The following is a 13,314-nucleotide window of genomic DNA, read 5'->3' on the forward strand; positions in this document are numbered from 1 at the left end:
TCTTGCCCGGAACAATAGTTGAAAAGATAGAAAGAATTTATATTGAGCTAAAAAGAGATGCTTCAGATCATCAGCAAAAGCTATAACAAAGCGTCTAAGAAAAAGCTTGTCAGACAAAATTGCATTATCAGTAGTTCAGTACAATAATATTCCTTTCAACTCTTTTTCTTTTTTTCTGTCCAACAATACATATAGGTGGTAGCCTTCTACTGAACGTCTAAGTAACCTGAAAACTATGAGGATTTGGCTACCAAGAAACGCTATCTGATCTCCATATCCAGCTAACGATGACACTGATTCGGCTCAAGCCCACCTACCTCATCCTATCCAAATTTCATAAAAAGGGTTGTTACCCATACTTATGCATTGCAACTGCGACTCCAGAGCATTCCATGAACTCCATCTGCATTTGGGGATTATATTCATGGTACAAAATTTTGAAGAAAAGATTAAACCAGCTACATTGTCAGGGAGGAGACGTAAACAGCAGGGATGCATTTGTTCCTCCAAAGCCAAAAGAGTTGGACAAAGCTGCTCTTATATTCATTTCCTTTGAAGCTGTCAAAGGCATGAAAGCATCTATAAATAGTGGGTCTGGTTTTGACAGATTAAGTGTTAATGGTGCAACTCCCTGCAATAAAACAAAGAAAGTATTATATCAAAAGGAAAGGCCATTAGTGCGAAAATTCAGTAGCAGATCACTAATGTTTCCTATTATATGTCAAAATACAAGTCCACAAACTGTTAGTTATTTATTATTTTCCGAGTGAATCTTCTTGATTCAGAATACAAGCTCTAAAGGGTAATGCTAGTATATGAACTACTCATAAATTTTCAAAGAAGCTATATCAGTAGTTATTGCATGTAAGTCATCAAAACAGTAACTTACATGGTGTATGGCCAATATAGAAAATATTGCTTCAACAGCCCCAGCTGCACCAAGGAGATGACCAATAGCGCCCTGAAAGTTAATAACAAACAAAAAAGAACAAAATATTACTTAGAGTCTTAGATACTGTATGATCTCTGCTTGCAAGGCACTATGAATAACAAAATTGAAGAACTTTATCTAGAAGTGGAAATTCTGCTGCTGCCAATCCTATATTAGGAACAACAACTATCTCTTCTTTGCAAATGTAATACTCACACAGAAGACTTTCAGTGAATACATGAAATCTAAACTGTACTTTGAAGCTAGAAACTACAAGAAAATACATGTATTATCCAAAGACTAATATGAAAAATTACCAAAAGAAAATTTACAAGATATATCCTGACAAACACACAGAAAAGAAAAGTAAGAAAAAAAATAAAATAAGCGTTGATCTCTCATATCATGACTAAGAAATGCATTTGACAATAATATGCAACTGACATGTGATCTATAAGTTATCATGTCTAGACTTCATGTTTACCTTTGTGGAGGACAGAGCTAGAGAACCTGATGTTGCATGTTCAGAGAAAACATTCCTGATAGCATTGGCTTCTATTGAATCACCTGAATAATACACAGAAATATCAGTATTAGCCACGGCTATACTAGTTTCAGCACATACTAACATTCTAAAGCAACCATCTGAAAATGTTAAATTGTAGAATTTGTAAAGTTTGATATGATTTACCCAAAGGTGTCGAGGTAGCATGGGCATTTACATAATCCACTTGGTGAGGATGAAGCCCAGACTGCAAGTGAAAGGAAGTTGCATTACTAGAAACCGCCATTATCTTGATATGCATGATGATCTCAGAAAACTATTGAGGGAAGAGTTTGTTGGGAAACCTACTAAGGATCACACTACTATACTTTCTGTAGGTATCAAATTTTAAAAATTCACTGAAATCTATGATATCCCTACTCAATTTCTAACGCAGGTCAAAATTATCACGCAAGGACACACATCATGATTCTTCATCCATTCTCACACAACTGGCTGCCTAATCTGCCCAAGATATATGTGGTACCACTGAAGAAACATACCAAGTTTGAAATATAATTTCAAGACCCAAGTGCAGTTTGTCCCTTTCCAAGAACATACCAAGTTCCACTGATATGAGAAATTTGTTTTGAAGAATAAGCATGCATTCCATCATGTAATTACCTGTCTCAATGCGCTAGTCATGGCTAGAATGGCACCTCTTCCGTCAGTATGTGGTTGAGTAATGTGATATGCATCACCTGTACAGAGTCTCTATTTTCAGAACTAATATATTATGAAATTACCAGAGCATTTCTGTATATATATATATAGTTGTAACTCGTGATGATTATGAATAAGATAAACAACCTGACATCCCATAACCACGAACTTCTGCATAGATTTTTGCACCTCGATTCTTTGCATGCTCAAGTTCCTTCATTGGAAAATATTAAACCCATCACAAAACAATAAAAATTACACCAACTAAGACCTGAGAGAAAGAATTTAGAGAGAAGTGTATTTTTAAGAAATGAAAGTCACAACTACCTCCAACACCAAGATACCAGAACCTTCACCTATCCTGGGTTCAAAGTAAAGGTTTAGGTAACAGGAAGCTTCAGAAAAAGCAAAAGGTAATATGCAATTTATGGAACAAACCTTTTAAGAATATGTACTTACACAAACCCATCACGACCACAGTCAAAAGGTCGTGATGCTTCTTCTGGGGAGGAATTGTACTTTGTAGACAAAGCCCTTGACCTGTAAATTGAGAAAGGAAAAAAGAAATTAGACAAGAAAACAAAAAGAACAATGCACAAAATCTTAAAAAGTTGGATGAAGGTGAAGGGAGAACTGAAAGATGCATCAATTAGGTTTATACTTGCCCATTAAAAAAAACTAGCCAGCAACTTCCAAAAGATATTGAAAAGAAAACAAGGACTGCAGCACATGGCGCACTCAAGGCTTATAGTATTATTAACTTATTACCTACACCATACCTGCAAAATCCTGCAATTGATAAAGCATCAATACTAGACTCTGTGCCTCCAGCCACCATAACATCTGAATCTCCAAACTGAATCATCCTTGTGGCATCACCCAGAGAATGTGCACCAGTGGCACATGCTGTTACTGCAGCATGGTTTGGTCCCTATGATCAGAATCAATACCAGATTACTTGCAAGGATTTCTTTTATTATCGAAAAGCAACAGCGTAAGCATTCTAACTAGGGACATCTTCGGTTTGAACAATTGAAATGGAGAAATATAAGATTCATGGCTTAATAAGAACAATGAGATTCACTCTGTTCTTGTTCTTGGCACTCTTCTAACTCCAAACTAATGACCTACATCTCAGTCTAATTGTTGGTATGTTTGAATTTTCTGTAACTTCTCTAGAATTGAAGTGTTTTGGCTACTAAACTCTGCAAGCTAATGTTTCCAGTTCAATGGCCTGTGAGGTCAAGAGGTCAAGGCACCATAGTTGGCTGCCTAGCTCCTTGTCCATAAAAGGCCCATTATTGTATACTGTAAAATGCACTTCAGCTTTTAAAGTTGTTCACGCACCTGGAATCCATATTTCATGCTGACATGACCAGCTGCCATGTTGATCAATATCCGCGGGATGAAAAAAGGACTAAGCCGACGTAGACGCTGGATAGAAAGACAGAAACAGCACATATCAAGTCAAACATCTTCAGGCCGTAACTTGTACATCAAGATTATTGAAACTAAAAATGATGACAATGATGGAATGATACCATCACAGGGTAATAAAAAACGAACCTTCTCACAGATCAACTGTGCAGCATCCAATATGTCACTGATGCTTCCAATTCCCCCACCAACTGAGACACCCTGCCATTCTTCAAGTTAATACACATCACCAAAACATAACTACCCTCATAAAAACACTTTCAAAGGCATAATCTTTTCCGAAATTACCGTTCTTTCTTTGTGTTCAGCCTCAGTAGGCATCCAATTAGCATCTCTAAGCGCCTCATCAGCAGCACACAATGCATACCCTATAAACCTTGCAATCGAACGATGCTCCTGCCACAAATCATTCACACACACACACACACACATTGCTAAACAGAAAGGTCCATATTACATTGATTACCTTAGAATTGAGCCACAAGTTTTCAGTAACAACATTGCTAAACAGTATACTTAACCACCAGAAAGGTCCATATTACATTGATTACCTTAGAATTGAGCCACAAGTCTTCATTAAATTCACCTAAATTGGTTCCGGTGGGCACAATAGCGGCGACTTTGGAAGTGAGCTGGTCAAAGGAGTGAGCTTGAGTCTCTGCATCAAACCCATTCATCTTAAGATCTTCAAGTGTCAATCCCCTAATGCCACAGGCACCGTCTACGAGTCTCTTCCATGTAGTCTCCACCCCACACCCCAATGGCGTCACCAGGCCCATTCCTGCAAGCCCAAATCCACCATTAACCTCATGAACACAATCAAACTCAGAATCAAACAGAGAAAGAAATAGAGGGGGCTGAGAATTAATACCAGTAACGACGACTCTGCGAGAGTGAACAAGTGGAGGTGGGTCGAAAGAAGAAGATGAAATGCGACGAGTGAAGAGCTTGCGCCAACCAGAAGAAGCAGCCATAGCTTTCAGAGCTCTCATGACTTCAAAAGGCAGAGCCTTTACTGTGATAAACCCAAAGAAAGCCAAGGTTCTTGATTTTGAGTGCAGTCTTCTCAGTGCTTCAGCTTCTTCTTTGGTATAGTGAGGATGGTTTTGGGCCTTATTGGGAGTGTGGGTTTTCACTACTTTGGGCACTAGCCCAATAAAGAGAGAGGAACTTTAAATTGACAAGATCACTAGAAGACCTTTGAAGGTGAAGTCACTGAAGTGCAATGCATTTGTACTTTTGTAGTACTTGGATCACTAATATCAAGAGAGTGAAAGTGGTTCATTGAACATGGAGAAAGTGAAAAGGAGCATGACAAAGTTAAAGTTGATGAACCAATGATCTTGTATACATTAAGAGAACAGATGTATGTAGTGATCGTTTTTCCTAATTTGTGTTGATTATGTACAGGCCCGCTCACTTGCGGGACGATTTTTACGGGATAAAACGGGACGAAATGATATCAACCCTCCGATTTAGTTAGTTTAGATACAAGGTTAATTACAAACACCACAAAAAACTACAGTGAGATTTCATAAAGATGGCCACCACCACTAAAGCCGCTGTTGCAAGTCATGCAAAACCTTCACTTCCGGCTTCACTCCTTCCATACCCAATTTGATCTTCCAATTTAATCTCATATCTAAGGCAGAAATTTATGCACCAATAATGAAATCATGGATGAGATCATAAGTTCATCCCTTTGGATTTAATCCAAATTTGAAGCATCCTACCTCAATAAAGCAATGATCTTGGGTACTTGTAGATCAGAAAAGAATGAATCATGGGTTTTAGCTAAACCCAGAATTTAAAACGTTGTGGAAATCCAGATGAGCATATACAGGGAGAGAAGGATAGAAAGGGAGCAACGAAGGAAGAAGATGGGAAATGAATTCGGTGTGGGTTGTGTGGATTCACAAAGGTTTGTGGAGTCCCTTTCAGCCGTTGGATCTGATTCATTTAAATCAAATGGCTATAAGCTAGCTATCCCGTTTTGTCCCGTAAAAGTTGTCCCGCAGGTGAGAGGGTCTAAATTATATGAGTCTAAAATAGTTCATCACTAAAATATGAGATACAAAAGTGATGTTGTAGCCACTTAACCATAACACAGATCACTTCTCCATTTTTGTTAACCATTGATTATCTTATGCATTGAGTTTAACTAGTGAGGATAAAATGTCCTAGTCAATGTTCATCATTTGATCCCAATTCAAGATCAAACCAAAAAAGTAAAGTGATAAACTAGAATTTGCCCACGAAGCCTTTGAATCCAGATGGCACCATACCATTGCCCAAATCAACTAGGCAACATGGCAAGACGATGGTCCTGAGCACCACCATGATTGGTACTAATGGATAGGGCTAGACCCTAATTCATGGCCCACCCTAGTTAGATTGATGATATCACCCACCGTACATAACTAAACAGAGAACCTTTCACTCTCTCTCTCTATCACACGGCCCTCAACTCCTCAAGTGCAATCTCCCTCTCTCTCTAGAAATATATAATAATATAAAAATAGAAAAACACGCGCTGCGTTTTGATCTCTCTCTCTCTCATGGCTATTTTACCTTCTGTCTCTCGCCACCGTCCCTAGTTTTCTTCATCTTCTCAGTCCCCAAAACCAAAGCCGAAGCCTTTATACAAATCCCACAACACCCAAACCCCCAAAAGCAAAGAGCCTTCCTTGAAACGCCTCCATCTCTGTTCTTTTTCTCTCTCAAACTTTTAGGGCTTCTTCACAATCTCAATTACCCAACTTCGACTTTCCAGACCCGCATCTGATTTCGTGTCAATTGATCTGGGTCTCTGTTGGTTTTTGATTCAGAGGCGTGTTTCTCATCTGGGTCGGTGGTGGTTTTGCCCTAATTATGAGGAAGAGGGAGAGAGAGAATCCGTGTGGGGTTTGTGGGCACTATCACAAATTCGAGGAGGGAGAGGTCTGCGGGATCTGCGGCCACCGTGTTCCGGCGGTTTCCGAGAAAACCGCGATCCAAGTTAGCGCCTTTCCGTCGGTGATCGTGCCGGAGTTTCTCTATCTGGGCAGCTACGACAACGCCTCTCGCTCCGAGCTTCTCAAGACTCAGGGCATCTCTCGTGTTCTCAATGTAAGGAGTTTTTCGGGTTTTTTAATGTTTTCGTATCCATTTTCGGTTTTTGTTGTGTTTGGATTGATGCCTGTTTAATGCACATTATGTCTGTTTTGATCGGAACTATTAAGAGAAGTTGTAGGATGAGGATTTGTATGTGAAAACAGCAGTGAATTCAATATTTACTATGATGTGATAAATTGAATGCTGCAGTGAAGAAGGTGTATTTGGGGTAGAATGGACCTAAACGATATATTTTTTGAACTACCATGTGATGTCAATGTGGGAACTACCCTTCCTATTTATTGGTTTGATATGGTGTCCAATTATTGAAGGTCTGACGTTCCAGTCTTTCTCCTTTTGCAGACGGTGCCTACTTGTCAAAATCTCTACAAGAATTCTTTCACCTACCATTACCTTGAAGATGACAAAACTTTGCAGTTTGAGGATGCAAATCAATTTTTAGGTGTGTATTCTCAGCATTTTTATTTCTTGTTCGAGAAGACGATTTCTTTGCACGATGGATTCATATAAGGTAGACATATTCTTTGCACAATGGATTTTGGTTGAAGACTTAAAAGTATTCTAGTACTTGCTATGGTTTTATGCTGGTTATTAATTTAGTATTCTTTCACTCATAAGCATATTTCAACAGTACTGATCATAAATTTTGAACTATATGTCAATGATACTTCAGTCAAGGTTTGACAGCCGATATCCTTCAGTTGAAGGATTTGGGGCTCTTTTGCATAAGTGTCATTAAGTAGTGGGGACCAATCTTCACCTTCATTACTGACATGTATACTTCAAAGCATTTAAGTCCCTTTTCCCTGATTTTAGTACTGAGTTTCATCAGAGGATTTTTTATTAAAATACGCTCAGATTTAATCCTTACACTGTTGCTGTTATGAAATGATATGTGTGGTAAACCTGATTAACACCTTATCTGATTTCTAATTTTATTTGATCAACTATATTAATTCCAGTCACATTCTGTTTTGATCTGCTGGGCTCATCTTTTTTGCAATGCAACACCTTTGAGGTTACTTATCAGCTGTTACAGCTTCCCTTCCTTTTCATAACCTGTGCAGGAAGAGAATTGGCATAATGTGACTTTTTGATAAACTCCTTACCTTCTGATAATTTGTTGAAAGACACTTTTTTGAATATTGGCATAATGTGACTTTTTGATAAACTCCTTACCTTCTGATAATTTGTTGAAAGACACTTTTTTGAATATTGACCGAGCAGTAGTTGAGAAGAACATATACTCAGTCGATGATGTACATTAACTGTATTTTTTTTTTTTTTTGTTGCACAAACATGAAATGGATTGCAGCATTTAAATACAGTAAACAAAAACAAATAGTTTTTCAATTCTCACTGGTAAATATTCTTTTTGTTGGACTTTAGAATTACATTCAAGCTTGTATAGTGTTAGACTAATTAGGAGTTCAGCTTTCAGTACTTGAAAAAATTGTGCTTTGTCTTGCAGAGAAATGTGAAAGGGATAAAGCTCGAGTTTTAGTGCACTGCATGTCAGGAAAAAATAGGTGAATTTCTGAAATTATTTATCTATTTACTATTTTATCAGTGTACACACCTGAAGAGTTCTTCCTGTTATAGAAGATTTTTCTTGTTTGTTTTCTGATATCTAATATGGTTCTTTCTGACAGGTCCCCAGCCATTGTAATAGCTTATTTGATGAAATCTAGAGGATGGAGACTAGCACAGGCCTATCAGTGGGTCAAAGAACGAAGACCAGCTGTTGAATTAACTGAAGGTATGCACAGCTTTTATGGAAAATACATTCCAACCTTTTCTGAATGGGCCATTCAATTGAATGATAATTTTATTGGAACAACAATAGTATACAAGTTGGAAATTATGAATACGCTAAGCCAATCATATGTTTGAAACTATCTTGAGTGTATTGAGAAAGATAAATACTGATCTTGCTGTCCGTGATTTGATTGGATTGGAGTTGGAAATTATGAATACGCTAAGCCAATCATATGTTTGAAAGTATCTTGAGTGTATTGAGAAAGATAAATACTGATATTGCTGTCCGTGATTTGATTGGATTGGATGTGGAAATTGGAAATGCATCTTGTTTCTACATGTTCCATCTAGATGGGATATCTGCATGTTCAACATCTCAGTATCTTCATTATACAACACAGCTTTTGTTCATTTTTCCTTTTGGTTGGCAAATTTAAGATAAAAATCCTTGTCACATCTTAACATAAACAACAGCAGCCTATTTCTCTTCCCTCCCTCGCAGTGTTTGAAAATTCAAAGGCCCTCCTAATGCTCAAGCCAAAAGCCTATTTTCTTAGAGTTTGATGCATATGTTGGAACAATCATACTGCTTACTTTCATTTGTGTTTGTGGATGTAGCTGTTTCCCAGCAACTGCAGGAGTATGAGGAGAAGATCTTTGGGTCAATTGACACCACCAACCAAACGTTGGCCTTCCCTCCGGTAGCTGCACCTTCATTTGGCTTTGGTTTCCCCAAAGCTAATAATGGAGTTCCTATCCCTGCATTCAACAATGTGGGCGCTCCCTCCATTTTTACTAGACCCACCTTAGATATCCCTCCGCAGGAGTTTACATTTGGAGCTGGCCAGACTCAAAGTAATATCTCAGGAAGCCCTTTCAATGTCAATCCTCCAAATCCAAATGCTAGTGATATTTCTATGGATAGTACTTGAGATTCCTGCTTTTATACCCCTTTTGCGGATCAACTGTTGGAGGGAAGGAAGTTAGGTGCTGATTCCAACGAGTTTTTTTTTATTTGGATGTAAAGTGGGAGTGACTACTCATACTTTCTTGACTTTCTATGAATCTTTAGTTTACAATATTTGACAGGGTGGTAAAAGTATGAATGGGTTTTTCCTCCTCAGTTTTAGTCCTGTAACTGGGAAATTTTTTTCCGATTGATTGCGCATGATCTAATACAAAGTTCTGTTATTTACTTTATTTACAAGCTTACTTTGACCCAATCTACATCGTTGTTCCACTCTGCTACCTTTCCCGGCATCTTACTTGCTAATGAAAGATTGTGGAAAATCGAATGCATCTTGAAACGTTGTGTATGCACTCAATAATGAAAGAAGGATTGCGGAAGATCGAATGTATCTTGAGGCGTTGTGTTTGCACGTTTTAGTGTTCAAAATTCACATGATTGGTATTTTTGTGTTTGAACGTTAGAGTGCACAAACTTCACTGAATACATCCGTTTCATTCTCTTCGGGTCCTATTGGCAACTGTTTCATGTACCGAACACTTTTTGCGACTGCCATCAACAGTTTGTTTTGTAGTGTATAAACCATGTTAAACTTCTTTTTTTCTGTCAGGTGTTAAACTGGGGCTTCTAGGGTTTGAAAATTTTAGAAAATAATATTTGACTCGGGTACTTATTGACGGATAACTAAAAACACATCCCGTCAAAATATTCGGTTCAAGGGACATCAATTTTGACACAAATTTAACACTATTTATTAGTCATCAGATTGTAAAACAATGAATGGTTTAAATTAATTTTAAATATAATGTTAACATATAACTAATTGATGTGATAAATTACGTGGCATTACTTAATTTAATAACAAATCAAAAGAAAGAAAAATCACACTTTAAAATCTGGAAAACAAAATTGAGTTAAAAAAAAAAAACATAATATCAAAGAAAAACAACAAACAAAAGAAAGAAAGAAAAAGGAGGAGTGTCGGCGCTATTGCTTGCGAGTAGTCAAGGGAGCGACAGAGACTCCTTATACTTGTTGTCGAACACTAACAGTATAGATGGTTCATGGTTGGCTTAATGCCTGATGCCTTCAAATGATATTCTACTGTAGTTTAAGAGTTTGAATCGTTTTCATACCTAGATTCCATAACTATCTCAGTATCTCCCCACATTCACACAAGATGTTTGTACATTTTATATAATCAAATTTAGATCCAAAAGTACCATGTCATATGATAAATCGTACGTATCATTCTCTCAATAGTTAAATACAAAATCAATAAGAATCCATTAATATCATCATCATATAAAAACAAAAATAACATGCCCAGGAACACAAATCGATCCTCTTGTACAATAACATGACTAACCAAAACTCCCTGAACGAATTTGTAGCTACCTAAAGGAAGAAGAGTTTTGCTTTCTTTCTTTTATCTGTGTTCTTCTTCTTTGGTCTTCAGCTGATCTTTTTTTCTTTTCTTTTAAATTGGATTTTATTTTTCAGATTTTAAATTGTGATTTTTCCTTCTTTTGATTTGTTATTAAATTTCACGTCACTTGCCACATCAATTAGTTATATGTTGACATCATATTTAGTATTGATCTAGACCATTCATTGTTTTAAAATCTGATGGCTGATGTTAAAATTTGTGTCAAATTTTATGTCCTTTGAACCGGACCGCCCATCAAATGCAAATTTTATCAAGAAAAAAAAATGATTGGGTTGTCTTATGCAAAACCCCAATCCAATAACTATTGATTATTGTCTCATCTAATAACGTGGAAGTGCTTTAACAACAATTAATGTGACTATTGATCCATCACCACAAAGATAAAGTCGCAAAATATTCTCATAAACTATCTATTGCGTTAGTTGAACCCAATTCCATTAGAACATAAAGAACATAGTTTAATATAGAGAGAATGACATATTACTACCACAAACAGTACCATAATACAGAAAACCCACATTCAAAAAGATTTATACAATTAAGAACACAAGCCCAACCCCTACCCTATCCCCAACCCTAAGCCTAAGCCCAAGTCCAAGTCCAAGTATAAAATGCAAATGACAAAAAACTTGTAGTGTTTTGCTAATCTCGTACTATCTACAAGAAATAAGAAGTTATGGGTGAAAAGTTATCGACTCATTAGACCACGCGACACCTTCATTTTCCACAAATGTGTTATTTTGCAAAGGTAGACCTCAATAGTAAATTCAAGTCTAACTAACTAACAAACTAACTAAACCAAAGCTGAGAACTTAATTCAAATCTAGCAGCGACACTTAATGTATTAGAAGGAAAAATGAAAAAACTTATCTCAAACACTCAATTGACTCCAATATCTCAATAATAAATATAACAATAAGACAACACTATATAACTACATAGGATTAATTCATATAGTATCGTTAGAGTACTATTGGCCAATAGAGATTCTAATAATTGAGAAGTTGAAAGCTGAATATAAACAATATATAAACAATGTTGTCATGCATGCAAATACAATGTCATGAACTCTCGTTCAACTAAGTTGTGAGTTAACAAAATAAGTTTTCCAATGACATGTAACATTCATGAACAAATATGTAAATATTATTATTTTTAAATAAAAATGTTATTGGCCAAATACAATTTGCTACTATGTTCGGCAAAAACAAAACAAAACAAAAAAAACTTCGCCTCAAAACGTTTTACACGGTGTCTGTGCACATATTTTTCTTTATTCACTCAAAAACAGATTGGGCTTCTAACGGTAAGATCCGACTTGGACACGGAAATGGATTGGCCCAAAACCCTATATATATACATACACGCCCCCCGTCTTTCATTCTCATGTTTCTATGTCCTCCGCTTTCTTCTCCATTCGCTCTCTCGATCAGTCTCCTTGTTCGCCTCCGATTTAGGTCGATCAATTTTCTAGGGTTTCTCCTCCGACCGAATTTCTAGGGTTTCTACTCCGATCAATTTTCTAGGGTTTCTACTCTGATCGGTCTCGACGGTTTTGGAATTTCAATTTGGGCGATCCAAGTGATGCAGATATGCCCGACTACTTGAGAAGCTCCATCGCGAACCGCAATATGGAATTCGATTGGTACTCCGCCGCCTGTGAAGCCTTTTCCGAACACCACCACCGTTTTCCGATCCCCGTTTCTTGAACTTTTCGGATCCGATAAACAAAGAAATAAGAAAGAAAAAAAAGAAAGAAAAGAAAGATTTGATAGTTTGAGAATGGAGCGTACCAAATCCGATGCGAGTGACTACGACGAGTTTGTGGAGCAAGACCCCACCGGGAGGTACTACCGTTACGACGACGTTTTGGGGAAGGGGGCTTTCAAGACTGTCTACAAGGCCTTTGATGAGGACGAAGGTATCGAAGTGGCCTGGAGCAAAGTCAAGCCTGCCGACGATGCTGAGCTTCACCGTTTGTTTTCCGAGATTGATCTGCTCAAGTCTTTAAAACATGATAACATCATCAAGATTTTCAGCTGGTGGGTCTCGGAGGATGATGGTAAAGGGAAGAAGAAGAAAACTGTGAATATGATCACGGAGTTGTTCACTTCCGGGAGCTTGAAGCAGTATCGAAAGAAGCACACCAATGTCGAAGTCAAGGCCATCAAGAAATGGGCCAGGCAGATTCTCAAGGGCTTAAGCTATCTGCATTCTCATGACCCTCCCATTGTTCATAGGGATTTGAAGTGTGACAATGTGTTTATCAATGGCTTCAATGGGGAGGTCAAGATTGGGGATTTTGGGTTTGCGTTGGTGATGCATGGGCAGGGTAGTACTGAGCATGAAGTGATTGGCACGCCGGAGTTTATAGCGCCGGAGATGTATGAAGAGAATTATAATGAGCTGGTGGATATCTATTCTTTCGGTTGTGCTTGCTCGAATTGGTG

General features: G+C 37.6%; 3 protein-coding genes across 3 annotated transcripts in view; 2 read left to right on the forward strand and 1 right to left on the reverse strand.

The window, feature by feature from the left end:
• Positions 1-22: 22 nt before the first annotated feature.
• Positions 23-4,614, reverse strand: LOC101293992 (3-oxoacyl-[acyl-carrier-protein] synthase, mitochondrial-like). The gene is made up of 14 exons (XM_004304016.1): positions 4,447-4,614; positions 4,127-4,356; positions 3,864-3,971; positions 3,705-3,776; positions 3,486-3,572; positions 2,918-3,069; positions 2,598-2,678; positions 2,466-2,499; positions 2,286-2,352; positions 2,100-2,176; positions 1,623-1,683; positions 1,416-1,498; positions 890-961; positions 23-631 (listed from the first exon to the last, which is right to left on the reverse strand). Exons 1-14 carry the CDS (start codon positions 4,565-4,567, stop codon positions 467-469), a joined length of 1,410 nt encoding a protein of 469 aa, XP_004304064.1. The 5' UTR covers positions 4,568-4,614; the 3' UTR covers positions 23-466.
• A 1,483-nt stretch (positions 4,615-6,097) lies between these two features.
• Positions 6,098-9,647, forward strand: LOC101294867 (protein-tyrosine-phosphatase IBR5-like). Its single transcript, XM_004304019.1, has 5 exons — positions 6,098-6,683; positions 7,032-7,131; positions 8,161-8,218; positions 8,342-8,448; positions 9,066-9,647. The coding sequence occupies exons 1-5, from the start codon at positions 6,447-6,449 to the stop codon at positions 9,377-9,379; spliced, it is 816 nt and encodes a 271-aa protein (XP_004304067.1). The 5' UTR covers positions 6,098-6,446; the 3' UTR covers positions 9,380-9,647.
• Positions 9,648-12,646: 2,999 nt separating this feature from the next.
• The window catches only part of LOC101311601 (serine/threonine-protein kinase WNK8-like), a 3,736-nt gene continuing 3,068 nt past the window's right edge, over positions 12,647-13,314 (forward strand). Inside the window, exon 1 of the mRNA XM_004305916.1 lies at positions 12,647-13,292. Coding sequence (XP_004305964.1) covers positions 12,647-13,292 — 646 coding nt within the window. The remainder of the gene's footprint in view (positions 13,293-13,314) is intronic.

This window comes from Fragaria vesca, linkage group LG6, assembly GCF_000184155.1.
Source record: "Fragaria vesca subsp. vesca linkage group LG6, FraVesHawaii_1.0, whole genome shotgun sequence".
NCBI lineage: Eukaryota > Viridiplantae > Streptophyta > Magnoliopsida > Rosales > Rosaceae > Fragaria > Fragaria vesca.